This window comes from Electrona antarctica, assembly GCF_951216825.1.
Source record: "Electrona antarctica genome assembly, chromosome: 21".
NCBI lineage: Eukaryota > Metazoa > Chordata > Actinopteri > Myctophiformes > Myctophidae > Electrona > Electrona antarctica.
In genome coordinates this window covers 19132612-19157310 of record NC_136802.1, presented here as the reverse complement: position 1 = coordinate 19157310, position 24699 = coordinate 19132612, and the positions used below count along the sequence as shown (strand labels likewise).

Sequence of the window (24699 nt, the reverse complement as noted above, 5' to 3'; positions counted from 1 at the left end):
CGTACGTGTCCGTTCGAGTAGCATTTGTTGACCACCAAGTGTCACTGTTGCGCAGCCTAACACACACACAGAGTTTGTACAAGGCTTGTACAGTACAGTACGGTACAGTACTACAGCACGAGTACAGTACACTCACTTTAGACTGGTCTGATTTCTCTTCTTGCTTGGCCCTGTCTTATTGCTGCTTGCAGCTATATTTCACTCGCTTTTAGTTACGGTAGCTTTTAATTATCTGTGTCGTTATTCATGTCCTCACTGTTTTGCCTTATTCACTGCATTATATGCTATTATTTTAATGATGTTTTATGCTTTTGCTTTCCTATTTTCTTTATTGCTCTGTAAAGCACTTTGAGCTGAATTTCATGTCATGAAAGGTGCTATACAAATACAGTTTTAGTATTAATATTGTTATTATGAAGAGTCTATATGTGGAGCGTTGTCCAGGGTTTTTCAGAATATTACGCCTAGAATCGGTTAAATAATCCATTGAAAGAAATTAGGTTTGATGAGTGTAATATTTTTAAAACTTTTCATATCAACGTTTAATTTTATTTTGTGTAGTGTCTGTGTATTAAATGGATGTCTGTGATATTTGGTTCTAAGGTGTGCTACGATCGCTCATATCGGAGCTGGAGTCACCGAAACCTACAATTGCGGAGGGATAACAGGTCGCTATGTCAACATTGTGATTCCTGGCAGGAGAGAATACCTGACTCTGGCTGAAGTGGAGGTTTATGGTGTGAAAAAGCCTGCTATCAACTATGGTAGGTACTAATTATGTAACATTAATAGTGTTGGTATAGTAATATGTAAGTCATGGACATGGAGTTTTCTGATGCCTTTGAGGGAAATTGTTCCAAAAATGGTTTACTGTATGCAAACAGTTACAATTACAACTCACTTCACAGACATAAGCTATTTGGTCAACGTTCCTCTGATACTGCATATGTATGACTGGAGTATCAATAATAGTTTGTAAATGTTTCTTTCATCCTTTAAACATGGCTTGTTTGGAGATGAGACATATCAATGTGATGGCGATGACATATCATAATTGATGATATTCAGACTAATGGCTTGTTTTTCATGCTTCTTTCAAGGTGCAAATGTGGCAAAAGGTGGAATTGCTACACAATCATCTCTATATAATCAAGACGGAAAGCCTCAAAATGCTATTGATGGGAATCGTGCAAGCAACTGGAACCAACGGTCCTGTACGCACACACGGGATGATTTAAAACCCTGGTGGAGAGTGGACCTCAGAGCAGACTACAAAGTCACCTACGTCACAGTCACCAACAGAAAGGACTGTTGCGCAATAAGACTCAATGGTGCTGAGATCCGCATTGGAGATTCTCTGAGCGATAATGGAAACCGCAACAAGTTGTATGTTCATTTCAACTTAAATTTCAATTCAGGCCTAATAGCAGAAGCCCTTATCCAGAGCGACGTACAAGTACGACATCAGACTAATTGCGGACATTAGTCAACAAATTACATGTAAATTGTTAATTAAGTGCAGAGAGAACAAAGTAGTGCTTCCATGAATTTAGGAAAAGAGTTAAACAACTAAATCTGAAAAATCTAAACAACACGTTTTCAAAATAGCATTCTAATAGCATTATTTTGAGTGGTGCTAGCCACTCCTATAGACAGCTATGTGTGTCCCTGTATGTACGTACGTACGTACGTACGTACGTACGTACGTACGTACGTACGTACGTACGTGTCCGTTCGAGTAGCGTTTGTTGACCACCAAGTGTCACTGTTGCGCAGCCTAACACACACACACACACAGAGTTTGTACAAGGCTTGTACATTACAGTAAAGTACGGTACAGTACTACAGCACGAGTACAGTACACTCACTTTAGACTGGTCTGATTTCTCTTATTGCTTGGCCCTGTCTTATTGCTGCTTGCAGCTATATTTCACTCGCTTTTAGTTACGGTAACTTTTAATTATCTGTGTCGTTATTCATGTCCTCACTGTTTTGCCTTATTCACTGCATTATATGCTATTATTTTAATGATGTTTTATGCTTTTGCTTTCCTATTTTCTTTATTGCTCTGTAAAGCACTTTGAGCTGAATTTCATGTCATGAAAGGTGCTATACAAATACAGTTTTAGTATTAATATTGTTATTATGAAGAGTCTATATGGGGAGAGTTGTCCAGGGTTTTTCAGAATATTACGCCTAGAATCGGTTAAATAATCCATTGAAAGAAATTAGGTTTGATGAGTGTAATATTTTTAAAACTTGTCATATCAACGTTTAATTTTATTTTAATGAGAGCAGTGTGTAGTGTCTGTGTATTAAATGGATGTCTGTGATATTTGGTTCTAAGGTGTGCTACGATCGCTCATATCGGAGCTGGAGTCACCGAAACCTACAATTGCGGAGGGATAACAGGTCGCTATGTCAACATTGTGATTCCTGGCAGGAGAGAATACCTGACTCTGGCTGAAGTGGAGGTTTATGGTGTGAAACAGCCTGCTATCAACTATGGTAGGTACTAATTATGTAACATTAATAGTGTTGGTATAGTAACATGTAAGTCATGGACATGGAGTTTTCTGATGCCTTTGAGGGAAATTGTTCCAAAAATGGTTTACTGTTTGCAAACAGTTACAATTACAACTCACTTCACAGACATAAGCTATTTGGTCAACGTTCCTCTGATACTGCATATGTGTGACTGCCATAACATAATATCACAGTTAGCAGTACAATTGAATGATCCGTCATGAATATGTATATGTGTATATGCACATATACACACAGGGGACATTTGTCCTCTGCATACCCATCCGAAGTATTAGGAGCAGTGAATGCTAAACGGTGCCCAGAGTGCAGTTAGAGGTTTCTTGCTCAGGGGCTCTTTGACATAGAGCGCGAACCGAAGACCTTCCGTTTCCTCGAGGGGTTCTCTATACCAAAACACTGGTCCTTGTGTTTACATATAGACATACTGTACATTGACATCCAATTTGTCATAATTCACGAACTGCCGGACAGATGAGAGAGATACAGAGATATCCATATATGGGCAAAAAACGGCAGAAATAGACAGAAGGAAACAACTAACTGGTACTCTGAAAATGGGTACAACGGGTATTGCATAACCGAGTGGGGCATTCCAACTTGCATCTGTTCCTGAGTAGGTTGTTCTCTAGTTAATAATTTGACAAATTATCAGATTTGCAATCATTTCTGGGAGATGCAACTATTGCACTGTACTTACAATATCTTTGTTTTTTTGCATTGGAGGAGAATCAAATCAAACGGTTGAAGTGGGGAGTGACAGCAAAGTCTTTGCGGTAGACAAGAGCGGTCAAGTTGTTGAAAGGTAAGCAAAAACTAAATAATCATTATTTTATCATTGGTGGGAAACCACATGGAGTTTCAATTAGGCTATTCTAGCCGTATTCATTTTGTGTCTTTTTTTCCTTTTACCGTATCTACATAGCCTCTATACTGACTGAGAGGTTTTATGTAACTCTTCACATTTTTATTTATTATAGCATCTTACCTTAAATCGTGTGTTAATGTTAATAATGTGGTATACCATGATTTGTGACAGTTTATTTTGTATTGTAAAGTACTTTGAACCTGTGGTTTATAAATACAACTTGTATCCTATTGCTATAACAGAACTGGCATTTCCGAAGCACGTCTGCATGCAGGGAGCGGTTGGAAGGTGATTCCCTTGTGCCAGACCATGAGACAAGTCTCCTATGGGAGCGGTTGGAAGGTGATTCCCTTGTGCCAGACCATGAGACAAGTCTCCTATGATCTTGGTACCATTTATGGTGTGTCCACCGATGGTGCTATCATTAAGTGCACTGCATGAGGTGTCAGCTGTGCAGCAGACCTCCATTTCTGACGATCTACAGTATTTGATTGACAATCTGTCAGCATATTGACAATGATTTAATCACACCCTGTCGGCAAGACTGTATAAGGTTAAATAAATGTTATTATCATCTAATTTATCATGCATATAACAACTTATAACAAGGTTTATGAAGTATTACAAGTGCTGGTAAATTACAGTGGACCAAGTAATGCTCTACACAATACATTATAATCACATTTATAACTTATAAGGCTATTAAAATTCTACAGAAAACTTATAATAGTTATTATAATTACGCACAACAACTTATAACAAAGACACTTTATAACTGACTAAATTATGGTTGTTTGGAATATGCTATGTTCCACTGAGTTTATAATGCATCATGACCAGCATGTATGTCATAATCGTTGTCATACAAATACATGATCATATACATTCATGTGAATTTTATAATGCCTTGTAACATTATAATGCATTTTAAATGTGCTATATAATGCATTATAGACCCAACCTTACAGGGTTGTTAAAATATTTCATTAAAAATTACAACATGACGTCACACTGAAGTGGTAACTGGTAAGAGACTCACCGCTCACCCAAACACATCTCTCTGTGTTTACTAACCACCGTGGTTTTTGATTGATTGATTGATTGAAAAATGTATTAACAGTTTGCAGAAATACAGTACATTTCAAGCACAAACTCAATACAAAGGCTGTTAACTGTGAGTGGACGACCCAATTAAGCATTACACTTGTTTCCAATAGGGTCCACAATGTTCAATTCATCAAAAACATTTAGAGACGTACAAATAGACACTTCTATATAGACAAAGGACAGAACAGGAATTCATCATAAAGGAGGGAAAAAGGGAAAAGAAACATATACAGTGAGGGAAAAAAAGGGGTGGTCACCTTATCACCTAAAATGGAATATGAATAGGCTTTAAGGCTCTAGTCTAGAGGGTTTAAAGAGGGTTTACGAAGTGGTTGGTAGCTGCCTGCACTGTGTCAACTTATAATTGCTGATTTTATCAGTAGCCTGAGCCTAATAATCCAGATAAATGCAATAGTGCTGTCTAGTGGCAAAAGAGAGCTATTACACAAATTGTACGTACTGTATAAGCTTCAATTCACCAACATCACTATTAACGTCCAATACAACGTGAAACACAACAGTCAGAGCTTTAATCTTCTGTATGAAAGCGGTATAGGCTACATATACTGAGTTAAACACTAATAAAGTTGTTTTTAAGGAATGTTTCACATCAAGTCAGACAAAAGAAATAAAGTAATAATGACGTATAATACCATAAAAATAAACCATAATGAACAATAGTCTACATAATTCATTAGGCTCATTATTATATCAAACTAGACCAGAGCCCGGCTGTAGAGCACCGAGACGGTAACGATGGAAGTTGGAGATCTATGCCCCAACCGGCTATGCAATACCCGTTGTACCCGTGTCAGACTAGTATCCATTCCATCCATCTGTCTGTGTTCCTTTTATGCCCATGTATGGAGATTTCTGTATCTGTCTCGCTGTGTCCCTTTATATATGGAGTGTCAGGCATGCCCAAATATGAAGTGTGTTGCCTAATCTCAATGTGACGTCATGGAATGTACAGGTGAGGTCCACTGGCAGAGCCTGACCAGAGCCTTTTGTGGTGGTTCTGGACAACCAGGATTTAGATTTAGTGTATACTGTGTAGTGTGTATAGGCTATACTATAGCTCATGAGACTCCGATACATATACTGGATGTTGTTACTTAATTGTTACTGTCCTGTCCCCAGTTTATGCGTTTACGCTATACCCTATTTATTGTATCATTCTAATCACTCCAAGTTATCAAGCCAGAACTTAGTTTGAGCTTTCTGTTCTGTTTTCTGTTCATGAACTCCAGATCCAGCGTGCAGATGACAACCACCAATTACCAGCCCTATTAATATTGCTCTCGGGTGGAAAGCTTGTTGTAGGTCTACATCTGACTGCGATATTTGAGTGTTTCAAAAATGGTGAATATAATTTTGAATTAAATTAATTTGGTTTGGAAGGCATTTGTAGAATCGGTCCCAGGTCTTAATGTGTTAACAATATAGGCTATATATGGAGACAAGAGGTTTCCACCCGACAACAAACGCAGATGAACAGCCCTTGTATTTGATCCAAGCTCAATTTGGCCTCCAGATTATACTTTCTTTTGTTTCACAACAATGAAGACATTGCACAGCGGCGGTTCATTCAAATGTCAGGTGTGTTTGCCATTTCTTGAAAATGCACTCAGTCATCTGTTTGTTGTTTTGTCCTGCTCTGTCTGTACTGTAGCCTAGTATACACACATGGAAATTATTTTTTGTAGGTCCAGCGTTGCTATAAAGTTGGATTAAATTGCCTTGGCATGCTTTTTAAATGCTTCTCAGATTGTTCCAGAGGTTATTTTGTAATAGTTTAGTTCATTGTGTCCGTCATCTGCATGTCACAGTATTCTGCTATATATCAATGTAAAATATTCTGTTACTAATTACTTATGATAATAACAATACGATGACCTAATTATGGCATAACACTATAGGCCGTTTATTTTTGTTTTTACGTTTTAGTTGTTAATGACATGTTAGTTGTTCTATACATGTAACGCTAAACCGTTATTATTTCAACTTTTGTAGATATATGCTACACATGCTATAGCCTACATTGTCTACACTTTTACAAGTTGGGAGAAACTTGTAAAAGGGAGTCAAATGAATGTGTTGATTTTTTTCATAAAGAGCATTCAGCTCAAATTAATAATCCCAAACTTCTGCTTGACAGATAGCAGCCCAACACTATAGCCTACTGTTTGAGTTATAATATAAGGCAAATAGGTTTATAGTATAGGCTACTCAGCTCTTTGGTAGTCTGGTTGATGATGGCCAGAAGGAAAATGTATTTGTTCTTGTGCATTGTTAAAATGATAGTGATGTGTCACATAGCATGGTGGATATAAGCAAAGAAGTGGTGGATAAAGTACAACCCCTGAGTCGAAGACAAAGTATAGATACTCCTGACTTATAGTCAAGTTTTACACAATTGCATGATAAAGTTGCTCGGTTTGTGCTGTTAATGGAGCCTATATTGCTTTTACAAATACTTAAGTAGGTCCCTATTCAAAAGTACATTATTTTACTACTTAAGTATTCAAAAGTACAAATTGCAAAGTTAGGTCTACATTTAATTTCATGTCAATGCAGTGCTGCATTGAAATCTAGACTTTTTTCCCAAAAATGTAAAGTTTTTTCTGAAATATTCAAAGAATATCAATAGACTAATATAGCTATAACATGGCAACGCATTATGATCTTGTAGATCTGCATGCTACTGAAATAGGGATTAAATTAATAATGCAGCCTATACTTTTCCCCGTAATGGAGTCAAAGACTACAATATTTGTTTAAATATAGAGTGAATGTCAAGTATAGACCTATATCCAAAATAAAGTAGGCCTACAGATACCATAATATTTCTGTAGCCTACGTTAATTAAATGTACAGTATAGGTCTACTCAAGTAGACTATAGGCTATTATAGTTACTGTCCACCATCACTGGATAGCAATAGCAACCCATTAGTAGTCCTGATATATTTCTTAGATGCTGTTCCTGTCCATTTTAAAGCCTGCAAGTTTACAGCCCAGTTGTCACTGTCAGGGGCTCAGTTCGGCACTAATATGAATTAATAAAATGGCACTTTAAACGCTTTCAAATATAGGATTGGTTACTTTTATACTTCTGCAGCACACACACACACACACACACACACACACACACACACACACACACACACACACACACACACACACACACACACACACACACACACACACACACACACACACACACACACACACACACACACACACACACACTTTCGAAAAGGGTAAAGGTAGGATATATGTTGAATTCCAGACTAAAGGACTTGCGTGACAAGCGAGAGAAAACATGTCTTTCTCCGTCCATGTGTCCTCCAGGCATACATTAACCCTTTCATCTTTCATGCCATTACTGCCCTTTGCATGTATGTTTAATCACATCAGATGTTCCTCAGACTCCGTGGGGAGATGACCGAGTCCACAGATTGTCCCAAATTGATTGAAAGAAAAGTAGAAAATGCTATACCTCTGGGGTTTTTCTGACTCTGTAGGCCTACTATGTATTTTATTTTTATTTTTAAGTTGTTTGTGCATGTTTTTTTTTTTTGCTGAATCTTTGATTGAACTATATAGCTAAATAGATATTAATAGATGGAGATTAAAATTTTTGTTAAAATAATAATAATAAAATAGAATAATAGTGGTATAGTAGTAGTTGTTTTTAGTAGCTTTATTAATGATGAAGACGACAATACTATATCGTGGCCTCCAGACAAATGTTATTTCTTAAACCTTATAGGAAACAAAGTCTTATATGCACACGTGATCAGCTCAGAGATGGGTGCGTAGGCAGGGATCAATGTATTCTGCACGTGCAATATGAACACTTTTATTATGTAAGCTTAAATAATAAAAGTGTTCATATTACAAGTGCAGACGGTGTGCGGGTCATTGTGTAAAATTGTTTTTATTTCTTAAAATGTCCCTTATAAATACTTTGATGACACGATTTCCTCTTCTGAAAATCATCAGGATGAAGCTAAATAACTCATCTTTACTAAGTTAAGTATAACTATAAGTAATTTCCCTATATCCTATTATACATTAAGTCAAATGTCTGAATATTTCTATTGTCTTTTTAATGTAGATAATGAGACCTTATATTATAAGAAAACTCTCATATACTCTGCATCGTCATGCCATTTGAAGTAAGTAAGTAAGAAGGCTAAGTCTATCTATATGGCATAGATTCAGCCTACTTACTTGACTCTGGGCAGAATGGATGGGTCTCACTACTAGAGCACCACTAGCCCATCTACTCCCTGCTACTCTTCTGAGATATGATTTATTGAAAAATATGGCCTCTATAAGCTAATATGACAGAAGTGCTTTGACCTTGGGGGCAGTTCACTCTCATGTTGGCTGCCTTTTCCATGCTACCCTGAGTGTGCTTCGCTTCTTTCTCACGCGATATCTATTTTAGTAATGTTTTTTGGTCTATAGCTTTCCCTTACTGAAGAGGGTTATCTTAAGTTTACGCACAAATACATCCTGAACCACAAATCCCTGGGTGAGTAACGACAAAATATAAGAAAAAAGTGTCACTTCTCCAGAAGTTAAGATCTTCTGGAAACCTCCATGAAAGATTCTCAAAACGTTTGAACATATACAAGGTTTCCAAGTGAACATTTCCAAAAATGCACAATAATTCCCACAAATGCTTGTTGTCAATTGCATTCGTGGGATCTCAAGCACAAAGTACTATCTTAACATTCAACCTCAGTTCCTGGCACAGCCATTAGTGGAGCCATGGGGAGCAAGCATGCTTCAGAACCAACACCAATGCATGCTCATTGATCTAATGTCCCATAAGCCTATACACTGCAAAATCACTGTGTTAGTTGAGCTCAACTTTTACACTCTCCGAGTTAAATTAACAGCCAGGACTTTTCAGTGTATACTGTAGGTTTGCAGTGGACCTGTGATCCATCAGAAACCCTCCTTTGTTTCAAGCCCCAGGGGTTAAAACATGCTTCCTGCATATATACCTGATAGTGGTTGCACTTATCTCATGTGATTAACCTTGCCTGCTTTAACTCACATGGGGTTAGAGCTAATGATTGTCAAAGCTATAAAGTGAAAGCACATTATTGCCTTGGAGTTCAGGCTAATTTCCATTAATTTCCCACAAAACAGTTGGTACACGTCCAGCCAGTAATGAAACAAAGACGTTTGTATACCACAGCCTGCATGTCTCTTCTCTTTTAAACTCAGTTGTAGATGTTTTCAGTCTTTTCTGAAGCACATTTTGGTCTTACCTCAACTCTCCAAACAAAATCTACATAATTGACTTGAGAGAGAGAGAGAGAGAGAGAGAGAGAGGTTGGCATTAAGCTGTGATGTGCTTAAGATGTCAAGCCTTTTCCTCTTTTGTACTAAACTGGCGATCTGGCCCTAACAGGGGTTAATTTGCTGTTAAAGGGTTAAACAAACATTACGCGGCATTAGTAGTTTATGCCACGGCAAAATCCAGATGATTCCTCGTTTGATGCTCATCATTCAAAGTAGGCCTAATAATCAAACAATTAAGTTAATATGCACTCGCCTTTCTCCCATCTTTTAGCAGTTGTATAATGACTAAACCAAATAAATCCCAGAATGCCTTTTTGCTTGTCCAGTTGAATTGGGCTTGGGGTGCACTGGGGTGAGAGGTAATAGGGATTAAGCAGGGAGAAGTATGTCACTTTCAATGGCCCCGATCAGGGGTGTTCTCCTTTGAGTTTTTTTTCCAAACAGCACGACATGCAGATTAAAGAGCACTTTTACAAGTGAAAGCAGGCGGCTGCAGCTCAGCTTTCATGTGAGGTCCCATAGAACCCCACTTAATAACTTTACACAGCAAAGCATAGCAAACTAATACTGCGTTGACCAGGGTAGACTTGGTCCAATCTTTTTTTTCTCCCTCGATACCAAATATTTTGCAACATGTTGTCACACACACACACACACACACACACACACACACACACACACACACACACACACACACACACACACACACACACACACACACACACACACACACACACACACACACACACACACACACACACACACACACACACACACACACTGACACAGAGAATAGGGATGCTATGGGTGTAAGTGATTGACAGTGTGCAGTGTGCAGCCTAGAGTGCACCTATCTGACACTAAACTGCGATGGAAACGAGGTTTGATCAGTGTGAAGCTAATAGGGAAAGAAAATAGAAACAGAATAGTATCAAGAACTGCATTGGGGTAAAGCCTGCAAACTAACACAGATTCATCCTGCAGAAGCTCCTCCCTGCCAGCAGACAGCATAAAGGGGGCTTTCTGGATGACTGCCTTTGTGAAGATGTCTGGACCTCCCTGACCTCATATACACTATTGCATTGTGGGCCATGGCCTTGACCTGAGCAGTGACCTATTATTGTCTCAGCTAACCCAGTAATGATACAGAGGATTCCCCCAGCAGTCTCAGACCATATAATTTGACCCTTATTATGAATCTATACAATGGAGATGTATAAATATATGTATACACACAGTGAAATCCAGAGTGTTCATTTAACTCAGAGTGCATGGTCATCAAATGGACCATGTGGCTTTTTTTCTTTTATTTTTATTTTTTTTACATACTGTACTGTAGGCCTATGTACTAATAGTATGTAATTTGAATCCCATCGGACTAATAACAATGTTTTAATGGACATGCTAGAATAATGTTGCAAATCCCATGGTCATCATAGGTATGAAGTTGAGGACTTTTCTGCCATGCTGTTTTAGTTTTTTTCTTTTCTTTTCTTTTCTTTTTGGGGGGGGAGGGCTGTTAAAAAGGATTATTTTACTTATTTGAAGATTGTCAAAGTAATCTCAACTGGGGCTGCATGGGGCAGGCTGTAAATATTGCACTGGCGGCTTGAGCTGGTATACAAAATAAAAACTACATCTTTCTGGACACAAAAGTGGAAACCGGGCTTTTAAGTTCACAAAGGTTCACCAATAGTTTAGAAGAACAATTCAAAGTAAGATGCTTCTTACTTCTGTTTTAGTTTTTTTGTTTTTCAGGACATAAACTGTATCTCAGAAAGCAGACATGTGTAATAGTGAAACTAACCCATAAACATTGCTGGCTGACATGTTTCATAATAAGGTGAAATTTCTGTTTGGCTGCTGCTGGAAGAAAGGAATGAGATCATTTATGAATTCTTGCTCCAGAAGAGTGTGAAGAAAACACAACTTCTCAAACTTAAACAAAAATCACGAGTGCAATGTGTTATAAGGCTGCTTTGAACTGTATGGACATCTTTTACTTTCATTTCTTTTATGGGGTTATTTGTTTGTATAGGCAAGATTATTATTTAATTAGCAGCATAATTAATTAAAATCTGTTAGGCTGTTAATGCAGAAGAAGTGCAGATATTTTGTTATTGTTATTATGTATTGTCTCAGAATATTTATATTGCTTTTTTTGTGTTGCTATAGAACAATGTGGGGAAAGTTTGATTCATAAAAAATGCAATACTAGGCTAATAATCTTTGGTTAATTTAAGATATAGATTTTTCTTTAAACTTAATTAAATTAAAAGAGAAATAAACTATATTCCATTACTTAAATTAAGCTGCTGCTAATAAATATTGAGTTGATCAAACATCTAATTTGTCTTTTTAATGGTAACTGTTGTCAACAGCAGGGTAGATACACTATATTATTGAATTATTTTGCGGAGATTTTTTTTTCCAACCCTTTAAATAATATTAAACCTGCAACAACACGTACATAGGCCGCCGCCAATACGCACGGCATCTTCAAAAGAGAGAAGACGCAAAAATGGCCATAATAATAGGCGAGGCCTACACAGGCTGCTGATTATTGTTGTGTTGTGGTGTGCGTGTGAATCAGTGAATAGAACATTGCAGGAAAAAACACTTGCAAATTCTTATTTTAGATCAATTTGATGATTGACGACGACTGGACTAGAGTAGGCTATATTCCGATTGCATGTGTTTATGCATCAGGCTTGAAAAATAAGGTTGTTCAGCATTTTCACTTAAAAAATCCTGGTATTAATTGGATGTAGGCCTACAAGCGCGTATAGCGCAAACACATGCAAAACAGCTGCGCACAATGGTGTTAGTTACACGGCTGTCCTCACATTTTCTTTATAGGTTTAATACCACTGGTCTTAGTGGTCTATATAGTAGCATATTATTATGCTATACTATATGTGGTTTTAAACCTGTGGTCCGGGGACCACCAGTGGTCCTCGGGGGGGTTCCGGTGGTCCCCCGCTAAATGATGGAGAGTTGGTAACGAAATGGACCCTTATTAACTCTTGAGAGCGTAACATGAAACCAAAATGAAACCATTTGGTTTCATTTTACGACCTCAAGAGTTATATAAAGAATTCATATTTTGATCGATGTTTGCCTGTTGTTATCTCTCCTATGGTATATGGTACCACATCAATATATAGCGAAATGTGGACAAAAATCTTATCCAACGATAAGTTTTGGGTCTGAGAGGCCAAATCTCATCAAATGGTGGTCCTTGGCTCAAATGCCCATGCAATAAATAATGGACCCTGATATATGAAAAGGGTTGAAAACCATATAGACCTATTCTGCAGGTGCAAGTGAAAGTATAAATGTATTATACATTTGTATATTTTAGGTGAAACATTCAGTTAATAATTACAAAATAAGTTTGTAACTTTTGCTAATGACAATTGTAAATGCTAAATTGTGTTTACATATAAATTGCAGGGTTATATACAACTATAATGCAACTTATTTGACACTAGTATAGCTATAAACAACGAAATATCGGACTATATCTTGTGGCAGCGGTGGCCGAACGGATAGCGGCGCGGTCTAGATACCGGAAGGTTCCCAGTTCGAATCAGCCGTCCGACACGTTAAAATTACCACCGCTGAAATGCCCTTGAACAAGGCATCAACCACTACGATGAAATGTGTTCTATGAGCAGGGCCTGGCTGGAAACAAGTTCTTGAGCTTAGCCCAGATACCCTGGGTAAATATAGATTTCATTTCATTTCATCTCTCGCACGCACGCACGCACGCACACACACACGCACACACACACACACACACACACACACACACACACACATATTACATTTAAAGTTATATTCTATATGCCTTTTAAACTGTCCAATGTGAACTTGATCCTCTCCAAATGTATTAATTTACGGCCCTGCTTCTTATATAACTTGGTGGACTAATGGCCTATATATACTAATACAATGTTTAAACTGAAATACGGATTTAGCCGAAAATAGTTGTCTATTGACAGATGCGACCATGGTAATAGGCTATTATTATTATTATTATTATTATTATTATTATGCCTATTAGGTCTATTCGGCCTTTAATTTATAGGCCTACATTTATTGTACCTACATTTTGCGAAAAAAATAAATCAACTATAGGCCTATGTGCTCAGTGGAGGTGCAAGAAAAGTTAGAAAAGTATAGGCCTACGGATGGTGCTTCAAAGATCAAAGGGACTATAAGAAGGAGCGGTAAACCGAAAAAGAGGAGAGGGCGGATATAAAATCAAGGTACTTTATTAAAGTTAAAACGCCAAAAACATTTTTGGAGTGCTCGGATCGCCGGCGCCGCTAGCTATATTTCTTCAGGCTGCTGCATGTCTTTGTTGAATGGTGCGACTGCATGCGAGCGCAACACATCAGTTGTGTTTTCCTTGCAGGCAACAGTTCACCCTGTCCCTAGCTGAAATCACCTTAAAGTTGTTTGTTAATTATTAGACCAACGTAAAAACTGTAAACAATAAAAAGGGGCCAATATACTATATCCACATGTGATCAAAGATGAAACGATTCAGATGATGTGCTGCACCTGATGTAATCATGGCTGAGACAGTAAATCAAATTGGACATTAGCTAATATAATAGGCCTAGTTCCTTTTCGAAATCTTGCAAAAATGGTCTCGTTGAAATTTTGTACATGCAGTATTCAGTGATCTCCAGATTGTAAAGTATTGCAATTATTTGAAAATATATAAAGTGCATGGACAAATGCAACCAATAGGAGGTAGTGTGCCATTCTCCATGAAAAGAAACGCTGTGGCGCTGCTCCTAGCTGCCTTTAGGACACGACTGGATGCATGTGTGCTTTGGTTTGCTCCCTAATTGACCTAAATAACGCATCAGAGAGACGGGCTCTCCCCGGTCCCCTATGGCAGACCATCACACGCTGTGGCACGGCGCGCAGGGCGAGCATTTCCCCGCAATTCTGGACTATAATTTGGCCCCTTTCCCGTGTTGTGTAGCCTACACGAGACGCAAATACGCACAACAGCAGCAGCATCCTTCACATTCCGTGCACTCGCGCTCATTCATTGTGAGGAGAAGAAGCAGAAGAGGATGTTAGTAGAACGGGGGGCCAGATATATTCACAGGAATGACGCTACAGCACAGAGTCTAATCATTTAAAGGGTGCAAGAGGGATTAAGAAACAACTCAATATGCTTGATGATAAGGGTCCGGGATCTCTGCAGCGCGGTGCGCCTTCTTCAAGAGCTTCATCCTTTTCCATTGAGAATTTACTTCGCTCTACTGGAACTACTACTAACAGACGCGATTCGGTTGAAGACGAGGCTGAGATCACCGCCGGGTTCGAGAGCCGGATTCGCTCTCCGACGGTGCTCCAGACATCTTCTTCTGTAAGATCGGAGCCGCCGCGACGTCCAAACCACGCAGTCATACTGAACTGGTGTGTGACAGCACCCAACAAACATTGTGGCAGTAAGTGCCATTTTAATCAACTGCAATCTGATCTAAACACTATAAAGTATAGCCTATAGCTACTTTGTTATATGACAAACAATGTATAGCTATACACTCCGGACCGGGATACAAACTATAGGCCAATCCGAGAGAAGCCTGTGTTTATATGGCTTGGAAACACCTTGCATAACTCATTTCAGGTTCCTGAAAACTATTACGCTATATAGAGGCCAGGCCATCGCGTATAAAGCTCCCCCTATCCACGCGTAAAAACGCCAAACCTGCATTTTAACCGCGCGGGATTATATAACTATATGCATATACGAGTAATACGACCAGCAGATCTGTGTGATTCAGGAAATAAATATAGTCACATTTTTTGCTTCAGTTTTGGCCATTGGCGGACAGATCTAAGCTATATTATAGCTGCTATAATACATTGTTTAAATGTGGAAACAACCTTGCTCATAACTGTGCGTATGGGCCTATAACCCAGCCGTTTGGTATACGATACATAAGAAGCACTTATAACGACTTTCCCCGCATGTCATTGCAGTTCCACGGTGTCGACCCAGCAGCATCGCAGACGGACCCAGCGGGTGCCGGGAGGATTCCCCCGGTTTAACGGGACAGGCGGAGACGGAGGAAAACGACGATACCGGCGATGACAGAGCCGAAGGTAGTTTGACCGATGACGACAATTGCGACGCGGGGGGCGACGCGAAAGCGGCAGCGGCGGCGCGCAAGAAGAAGACACGGACGGTGTTCAGCCGGAGTCAGGTGTTTCAGCTGGAGTCCACCTTCGACCTGAAGCGTTATCTGAGCAGCTCCGAGCGGGCGGGGCTGGCCGCCTCCCTGCAGCTGACCGAGACGCAGGTCAAGATATGGTTCCAGAACCGCAGGAACAAATGGAAGAGACAGATCGCCGCGGACATGGAGGCCACCACCTGCGGTGCCACTGTCGGCACCATGCCATATCCATCAGCCCAAAGGATAGTCAGTGTTCCCATTTTGTATCACGAGAACGTGCAGACCAGCCTGTCTCAAGTCTCGCAGTCTCCATGCATGGTTGGTTTCTCGAGCGCTATAAGCTACCCTATTAGCCCCTTCACTCACCCAGTGTCGTTCATAACGTCACAAATGACTGGTCTGGTGTGAGGGCTGATGCTGAACACAAGACATACATGGCCATTTCAGTGATGGACGCATGTTCAAAACGCCCCACAATTGTATGCACATGCAGGCAGTACACGCAGAGCATGCAGGAGGACACTGGACATTGCCTGCCATATACGAGTAGCCTATACGGGCCATTTTATTTGACTATAGATCACACAAGTTTGAACATGCTCAAACTATTTGGAGCTGATTGATTGTCCAAGCAACCGTGGCCATTACGCGCTGCTTGGACTGGTCCATGAGTCCATGATTTTGGTCATTTATGCACTGCATCCATGCAGACAAAGTGGGGTTCATTCACGATGGAGAGGGGCCTGCAGCTATAGGGTCCTTGAAGGGGTTCCAAAATAACCATTGCAGGTGTGAAACTCATGACTATAACTACCTTATTTGAACGTCTATTCAAAAATTCGGACCCCATTTGTACTCTCAAAAAACTTTGAGAACAGGTCACTAGCGCACATGGTCCTGATGTGGTATAGGAACCCTGTTCTACTTTTGGGTTTGTGTCCGTTGATATCAGCATGCATGCTTATTGTTGCAGTATTCATTGATTTCCACTTTTTCCTTCTTTTTTAAGGATTTCATACAGAATTTTCTACACAAATTTCCCACATGTGAATAAAGTATATAGTTCGCTATGCATAGCGTGTTTGTGTTTCCTTTAAAATTGAGCTTTTCTGCTGGCTTCGCATCCATGTTTAAGAAGGTATACCAATTCTCTGTTTTTCCCCACACACATCATCACTAGTCATATTTGATTATTAGCAGCTTGGTGGAAAAAATACTCACATTCTTTATTTAAGTAAAAGTAGCAATACTGCAATGTAGAAATACTTTGTTACAAGTAAAATTTACTTAAAGTACCAAAAGTAAAAAGTAGCCTATATAATACCTATATAACTTGAATGTCCCATTTCAAGTTTTCAAATGTATAAAACTCTTTTGAAAATAGCCAAAACATATAGGGCTATATACTGTATGTTTTGTAGTAAAAATCCCCAAAGTAACTAAAGTAGCCTAACTAAAGTTTTCAAATAAATGGAGTAAAAGTATACAATATTTGCCCCTGAGATGTATTGGAGTAGAAGTAAAAGTATTGGAAATTGAAAATACTCCAGTAAAGTAAAAATGTCTCAAAATTGTATTTAAGTACAGTACTTAAGGAAATGTATACTTATATTACTTTCCACCACTGGAAAAAACACACATTTCTCTCATAACCCAATGTGTGTGAAGCTAGAATGTTGCAGCAACATGCTTCCCGCCCTCCTCATGTGTAGGTCTATCATTCTGGCGTCACGCTGGCCCACAAGTTCACCAATCAAAAGCTGCTAAACCACAATCTTCCGGTTCATTGAATAACGGTGCAGTAGCTCTCTGTGGTAGACTAGTCGCAATCGCGAGGCGCAATGGTGCTTTGGGTGGGTGCTTGGCCGCGTAACCAAAGACGTGGATGATTTGGACATTTTGGGCAACAGCTCGGGTCTCAATAGGACCAGCGTAAGAAAAGCCAGGGAATATGAACAAAGAGGATGATGTCCCATGCTGTCGAACTGCTTCTTTTACATTCACCATTGACAACATTCTAAACCTGAAGCAAAGCAACAGCAACTCAAAACAGCCGACAGGCAGTAGCGGATGTAAAAATGATTACCAAAACCAGTGTCGGCTGTGCGATGTTGGGGGGCGGCATGAATCTGACACAGCTCAGGAAGCAGGTGAGTCCTTAAGGTCCAACAATGTATAGGCTAATGATAAATCATAAAAGTCATTATGGAATATGGACTCACTATAGTATAGCCTATACTTTCAGGGGTCATCAAGATGTCCGTATACACAGACAAATGTGTCCGTGGCAAAGACTTGTCCTTGTCCGTGGCAAATTTTAGATTTTCCGTTTTACACATCATTATTAATGTTCTTATTTTGATAAGACCCAATTACTGAACAATATTTTAGACACTTATTTACTACGACACATTATGAGTGCACTATAGGCTACTAGACTGGTGCTCAAATGTTTTATTTGCAAGGACCCCCTTAACTCTAAGGGTCCATTTGGTTTCATTTGTACACTCTCAGAGTTACAGACCTGTTATGGTTATTCAGGGTTACTTATCTCCTTATGTGTTTCTGGTAATACTCATTGTGTGTGTCCGTGCGGCAAAGAATGAATTGTGACAAAAATATCCACCACAAGCCAACGGCGATGGCCATGCACTGCATGCATGCCTACTTTTCAGTTTTGCCGTTCTGCACGGAGGCTTCTGCAGGTTTCACTCTAGTCTAGTGTTATCATGCACGACTGAATTGTTATTATTATTATACCACTGTCTGCTGACATGCACCACAACACATGTTTTTTTTACTGCTTCACTTCACAGTGCAAACAAACAGTGCGCACCGCCATCACGGGGCCAGCGGTGCGCAAACAGTCTGCGGGGACATGAAGGCAGTAAAGATGATTGACACGTGTCCTCGAGCTGACGACGACGACGCGCCCGACGAACAACAACACGCATCATCAGCCATGAACACGAAAGCCAAAGCCAGCAGCACGGTCAAGAAGAAGACGCGCACCATCTTCTCCAAGAGACAGATCTTTCAGCTGGAGGCCACGTTCGACATGAAACGATATCTGAGCAGCGCGGAGCGCGCGTGCCTCGCCAACTCGCTGCAGCTCACGGAGACGCAGGTGAAAATCTGGTTTCAGAACCGCCGAAACAAGTTGAAAAGACAGATATCCACGGACTTCGAAGGACCTGCGGTGCCCGGCGCGATGGACCACTTTTCGGACGCGGCGAAAAATGTGCAATTACCGACTGTTTACAAAGATAACAATCTGTTGGGAGGATGTTTGTTACCGATGCCTTTCCCCATGATGTACCCAACTACAAACACTCATGCGCCTTACATTTACTTTTCCAACGCTGGCAAATACTTTGGACTTTTCGATGCAGACGGATGACATTGAATTGTTTTGGGATGGAGGCGATGCGATGACTGACGTCGAGACTGGCTGCAGTCATCCTTCGGACAATAGCATCCACGACGTGGAAGTAACATGTCTTTAGGCCATAGCGGGTTTGTTTTCTTTTCAAAGTGGCTCATAAAATCATACAGCAGCAACTTTGATGTCAGCAACTAACCGAGCTCCAAGACATGCATGTGCCACTTTTTTAGCTCCTCCCAAAACAAGTTGGGGTTAGTTGAAATAACAATAAATGTATTATTATCATCATCATCATCATTATTCCATTCCATTTTGCATTAAGAAGTTATCAACAGTAGCCTATATATTATTTTCGCTAAAATATGCATGCAATATAGCCTGTTGGACGGGTTTACTTTGTTAATTTGAATGAATGTATTATGATAACCTTTGGAATAGCCTATAATGTTGAAAATATAATTTGTTTGCTGTAGGTATACCACGGGCTTTTAAGTTACTTTTAAGTTATATTTATATGGCCTTACTCATCATCAAGACAAATACTTGAATAGTATATCTTTTGGTGTTTCATACGAAAGACTGTAAAGCTGTAAAGTATAGCTATATAGGCTACATTATCATGACAATGACGAAATATGCAATAAAAAGCTCACATATTTGCAACATCTCGTGTTTGTTGAATGACAGGCAAACTTTCGTTAATTTGAAGGAAATAACTCTAAAAACATATTGTGTTGCAAATTTGCAATATCCGCATTTTATTTGTTAAAGTAAGTTTAATTGGGGTATAGGCTCTATATATTGAGCACAAATGTTTAAAAAATACCTTTATTCACAGTTTAAGAAGACATCAGGTTATTCTATAAGCAAACTCCTGCAGCCCGATTTTTAACTGCACGCAAAGTAGATCGCAAGGTTTTCCTAATGATTTAAAATAAATAATTTAGCCTATATGAGCAAGTAGGCATATAGGTTATATGCATGCTGCTATATTACATTTGGAAATGTAAGCTCTGAAGCAACTCCGTATAGGCCTACACATTGAGCATATCAAATACAAGATTTAAATTATAAATTTAGCTTGTTTAAAAATAATTTATGTATAGAACAAATCATGATGATATCTGCGCATCCAAAATATATTTCTGCATGTTTCACGTATTTCTAATCTTATTTCTGGACGAATAGGCCTAGGTTCCTTATAGGCCCATTACAAATATAGGCTATTTTGTTCTAAATATCCACAGGTTGACAAATAAAAAAGTTCTGGTAAATTAACTTAAGTGAAAGTGTTCTGGACACTGTATTTGGTATTGTGTACATTTTTAGACATATACCGGAAATACATATTTGTTTACAAACATTCTGATGGTCTAATTAGGCAACAATTGATCATCATCAGCTTTCGAAAGCCCAACGTTATAGCCTATCTGTTTATCACCATATGGCAATGCATAATGTTATAGCCAAAGGGATAACTGAGAACATTGTTTCATGTCAAACTTCGAAGTGCTTATGTGCTAAACTAACTTTCAATTAAAAACGAGCAGGTGTGCGCGAGCGAGAGAGAGAGGTTGGCACTTGGCATTAAGCTGTGCCTGCATGTGAGATATGAGAGAATAAACCAGTTTGCATAATATATATACCGGTAGTCGTATACTTTCTGAATTGTGTTTCTAGTCCTATTGTCTCTGCCAAAGGATATTAAAATGCATGCAGTTATACACACCACACTGCCTGCTTAACTTTAGAAAACAATATTTGAGTTCAATCTGACTGGGTACCCATTGGCAAAACAAAGGAAAAACAGCGCCCTATTTTCCTTTGAATTAGTCAGTGTCTCGAGAGACTAGGGTTAGCTAAACTAAATCCTCAAAAAACATGTAGCCTAAGTGCTGCCAACATTGGAAATTGGAATGTAAACAAAAATCACACCCGTGTGAAGTGAGGGGCGCTCTTATCATCGCACATATATATGTATATAAGCCCCGAGCTGAATTATAACAGTTACACTGTGTTTCAAAAAGCCGATTTGCTCAGAAACATGACGTAAATGATCCTTTCATTGTCAATGGCAAATGTGACATGAGTTGTGACGAAAAGCTGTAGAGGGGCTATAGCGCCCCTCAAAAATACAGGCAAGACGTTGAATTGAAAGTAAAATGACTTGACTTATGTGTGCACTGTGTGCTGAATGTGATGACGTCATCACGTCGCACATAAAATAATTCGGACACGGGTTGCCATGCAAAGCCACGAATATCCCAATCCGGGAGAAACTATGGAGAAATGACAATTCAGGAGCACCGTGGGAGATGGGGTCAAAATTCAGGAGACTCCTTCCAGATTCAGGGGTGTTGCATGGCAGCCCTAAGTTTACCAATATATTACTAAACCATGATTAAATTAATGAAATTCTGGTTAATGTTTGCCATGTAGGCCTATTTAATAAAATCAGATTTTAGGCTACTTCCTTGTTGTTTTAAATGATCACTTTCTTAATACAATTTAAATAGTTTCAACTTGGATGTCCAGGCTGGTTATAGCGGGTATAATTTATTTTAGATAGGCTATAAATGGACAATATAGGCTACTAAAATACTTTTTGATACAAGTTCACAGACACACAATAAAACATGTATGCCATGTAAGCCTGCAGCTATTAATAATACAATATTCTCCATCCATGTCAGCTTTCACACTTTATAGGGCTTGAGTGTTGAATGTAGGCTACTTTCTGAACAGCGTTGAGTCAAAGAATGTATAGTTTTACTGGAACTTTGGAACTTCAAAAGGCTTGTTTATACGTTAAAAATGTATAGTAAAACAGAGTTATGACCTATATGAGAGAGAAGTTTACTAAAATGATGTTATATCTCACCACTGTGATTGATTAGTATATGCCTACTGATTTGAATCATTTGAACAACAGCAAAAAGTTAAACAAACCTAATGACCTTTGAGTGAGAAGTGCTCACCTTGCACTGCTTAACATATCACTGGGACGGACATCCAATAATGCATTACAATACATTCATGCACAACATTCAGCACAGAATGCACAACAATACATTCATATCTTATCTGGAAATGATCTCTTGTGTTTGCACGTGTTATTATTCAGATGTGCAAATCTAGATAACATTAGGCTATTAAAGGTTAAATGGAGTCTTTGTCATGCCATTGTAATTGAAAACAATAACAAACGAAATTTAATTGAATTGAAACCTTTTTAAATTCATGGACCCCAGTTTGATATGCATTAGGGCCCGGGGTGATTAGGCCACAGACTCCATTTGTGACCCAAATCCACACTGTACAATCCCTACGTTAATTTAGTGTATAAATGGAACCGAGTTATCAGACAAGGGTCCCTTTGGTTGATATTTGTACCGTCTCTGAGTTATAGAGGCCCATAAGGGTCCATTTGGTTGTTATTTGTATACCGTCTCTGAGTTATAGAGGCCCATAAGGGTCCATTTGGTTGATATTTGTATACCGTCTGAGTTATAGAGGCCCATAAGGGTCCATTTGGTTGATATTTGTATACCGTCTGAGTTATAGAGACCCATAAGGGTCCATTTGGTTCTTAACTGTCAGTCGTTTATAGCTGTACGGGGACCCCCTGGAACCCCCACCCCAATCAAAGGATCCCCATGCAGACCTCACATTGAGAACTGCTTAAAAGTATAACTGACTCCATCCATATCCCATGCTTGAAAAGATGCTTTAATACACAAGGCTGAAGAAAGCTGGTTAGTGTGAAATATAAGTACCATGTTTGACCGATACGGGTGACAACCACAGACAAGCTCATATACAAACAACTATATTTGTTTACATTAGTACGCTATAGAATTAAATTAATATATTAATATATATTAATATCACAACACCTCGCATTGCCAAGTGTCGTGCATGCGCTTGTATATCTGCAAATTATTATTTTTGTTTATTATACATTTTCTTTTCTAAGTTGTTCTAGAATCTACAAGCTCAGATAGATCTGCTATAGGATAATGCCCCCCCCCCCCCCCGCGCCAATAATATGGATGCCGGGGTTCAAGTGGTTGAAGGAATGTGTATTTTGGATACAGTGCGCAAGTGACCCAGCAAGCTGTACTCACACAGGCGTTACGGGTCAGTTCCTCCTTCAGCGTCGGAGCCTCTCGAGCTGCTTTCTCACTGTCACAGCCATTCAAAGGCCCTGCTGCCGCCGCTATAACCAGTTCACTCAACCACTTAGTCTGTGCACAAATCACTTGTTTTCTCTTCGGAATTCCTAGCTGTCTGCCATCCTTTCCAAAAGACTGCATGCGCATGCAGTGCACTGCGCGGCACACAGAATCATGTAGCATCACTCAGCATATAGTGAGTGAACCACAACGATCTACTGCATTGGTTCTCAAAGTGGGGTCCGGGGACCCCCAGGGGTCCTTGAGGGAGTTCCAGATTGGCTGATTTGCCGAAATCAGCCAATCGGAAAGCTCACAGCGGGTTAACTGCAGCACAACACGTCGTTACGTTAGCTTATAGATCTGCTATTTTCACTGAATGTTCACCCCTCTTCTAGGGTGAACATTCAGTGAAAATAGCATATCTAGAAAATGGAATCTCTTACTGACCTGGTCAAGCCTTCAAATCCACTAAATTAGATAGGATTATTGTTTCTCTTTTCTCTTCCAACAGTTTGGCAAGAGGGGCCCTTTGTAAATACTAATAATCCAACTTAGACTAATAGTACTGTACCACCATCACTTGAATCACTTTCCGATTAGTGTGTGACTGTGAGTGTGCGTGTGTGCGTGTGCGTGTGCGTGTGTGTACTAGAGTCCAAGTGTCCTTGAGCAAGACACTGACCCCTAACTGCTCCCTAAAACCTTGCATGGTTTCCTCAGCTGTCATGTGTGAATGGGTGAATGTAATGAGCGATTTGTGTTTGCATGTCTTTTAGCTCATGTTAAAAGCAAAGTAGTGTTCATAATGTGTTGAAAATGTGGAATTCCTTAAAAGTATTGCATGCGTGCGTGCGTGCGTGCGTGCGTGCGTGCGTGCGTACACATGTGCCTGCCTGGCAAGATTAATTTCTCTGTGTGTGCGTGTGCGTGTGCGTGTGTGTGTGTGTGTGTGTGTGTGTGTGTGTGTGTGTGTGCACGCGCGCGTGTGCGTGTTTCTGTGATGGGGGTGGGACCGGGTGGGGTTTACAGTCTCCAGACTTCCTGACTCTTGTCGAGTCGAACACTTGTGAACGCAGCAT

At 39.5% G+C, this 24699-nt stretch overlaps 1 protein-coding gene and 1 long non-coding RNA gene across 2 annotated transcripts; both read left to right on the top strand.

Moving 5' to 3' along the window:
• The first annotated feature begins 3250 nt into the window (after positions 1-3250).
• LOC306913862 lies at positions 3251-4211 on the top strand. Its single transcript, XR_013788600.1, has 3 exons — positions 3251-3349; positions 3655-3674; positions 3732-4211. It is a non-coding gene; the product is annotated as an uncharacterized lncRNA (long non-coding RNA).
• Positions 4212-18008: 13797 nt separating this feature from the next.
• On the top strand, positions 18009-19543 carry hmx4 (H6 family homeobox 4; the record flags this gene model as incomplete). The annotated part of the gene is made up of 2 exons (XM_079491248.1): positions 18009-18207; positions 18874-19543. The coding sequence occupies 2 exons, from the start codon at positions 18009-18011 to the stop codon at positions 19455-19457; spliced, it is 783 nt and encodes a 260-aa protein (XP_079347374.1). The 3' UTR covers positions 19458-19543.
• Between the last annotated feature and the right edge of the window lie 5156 nt (positions 19544-24699).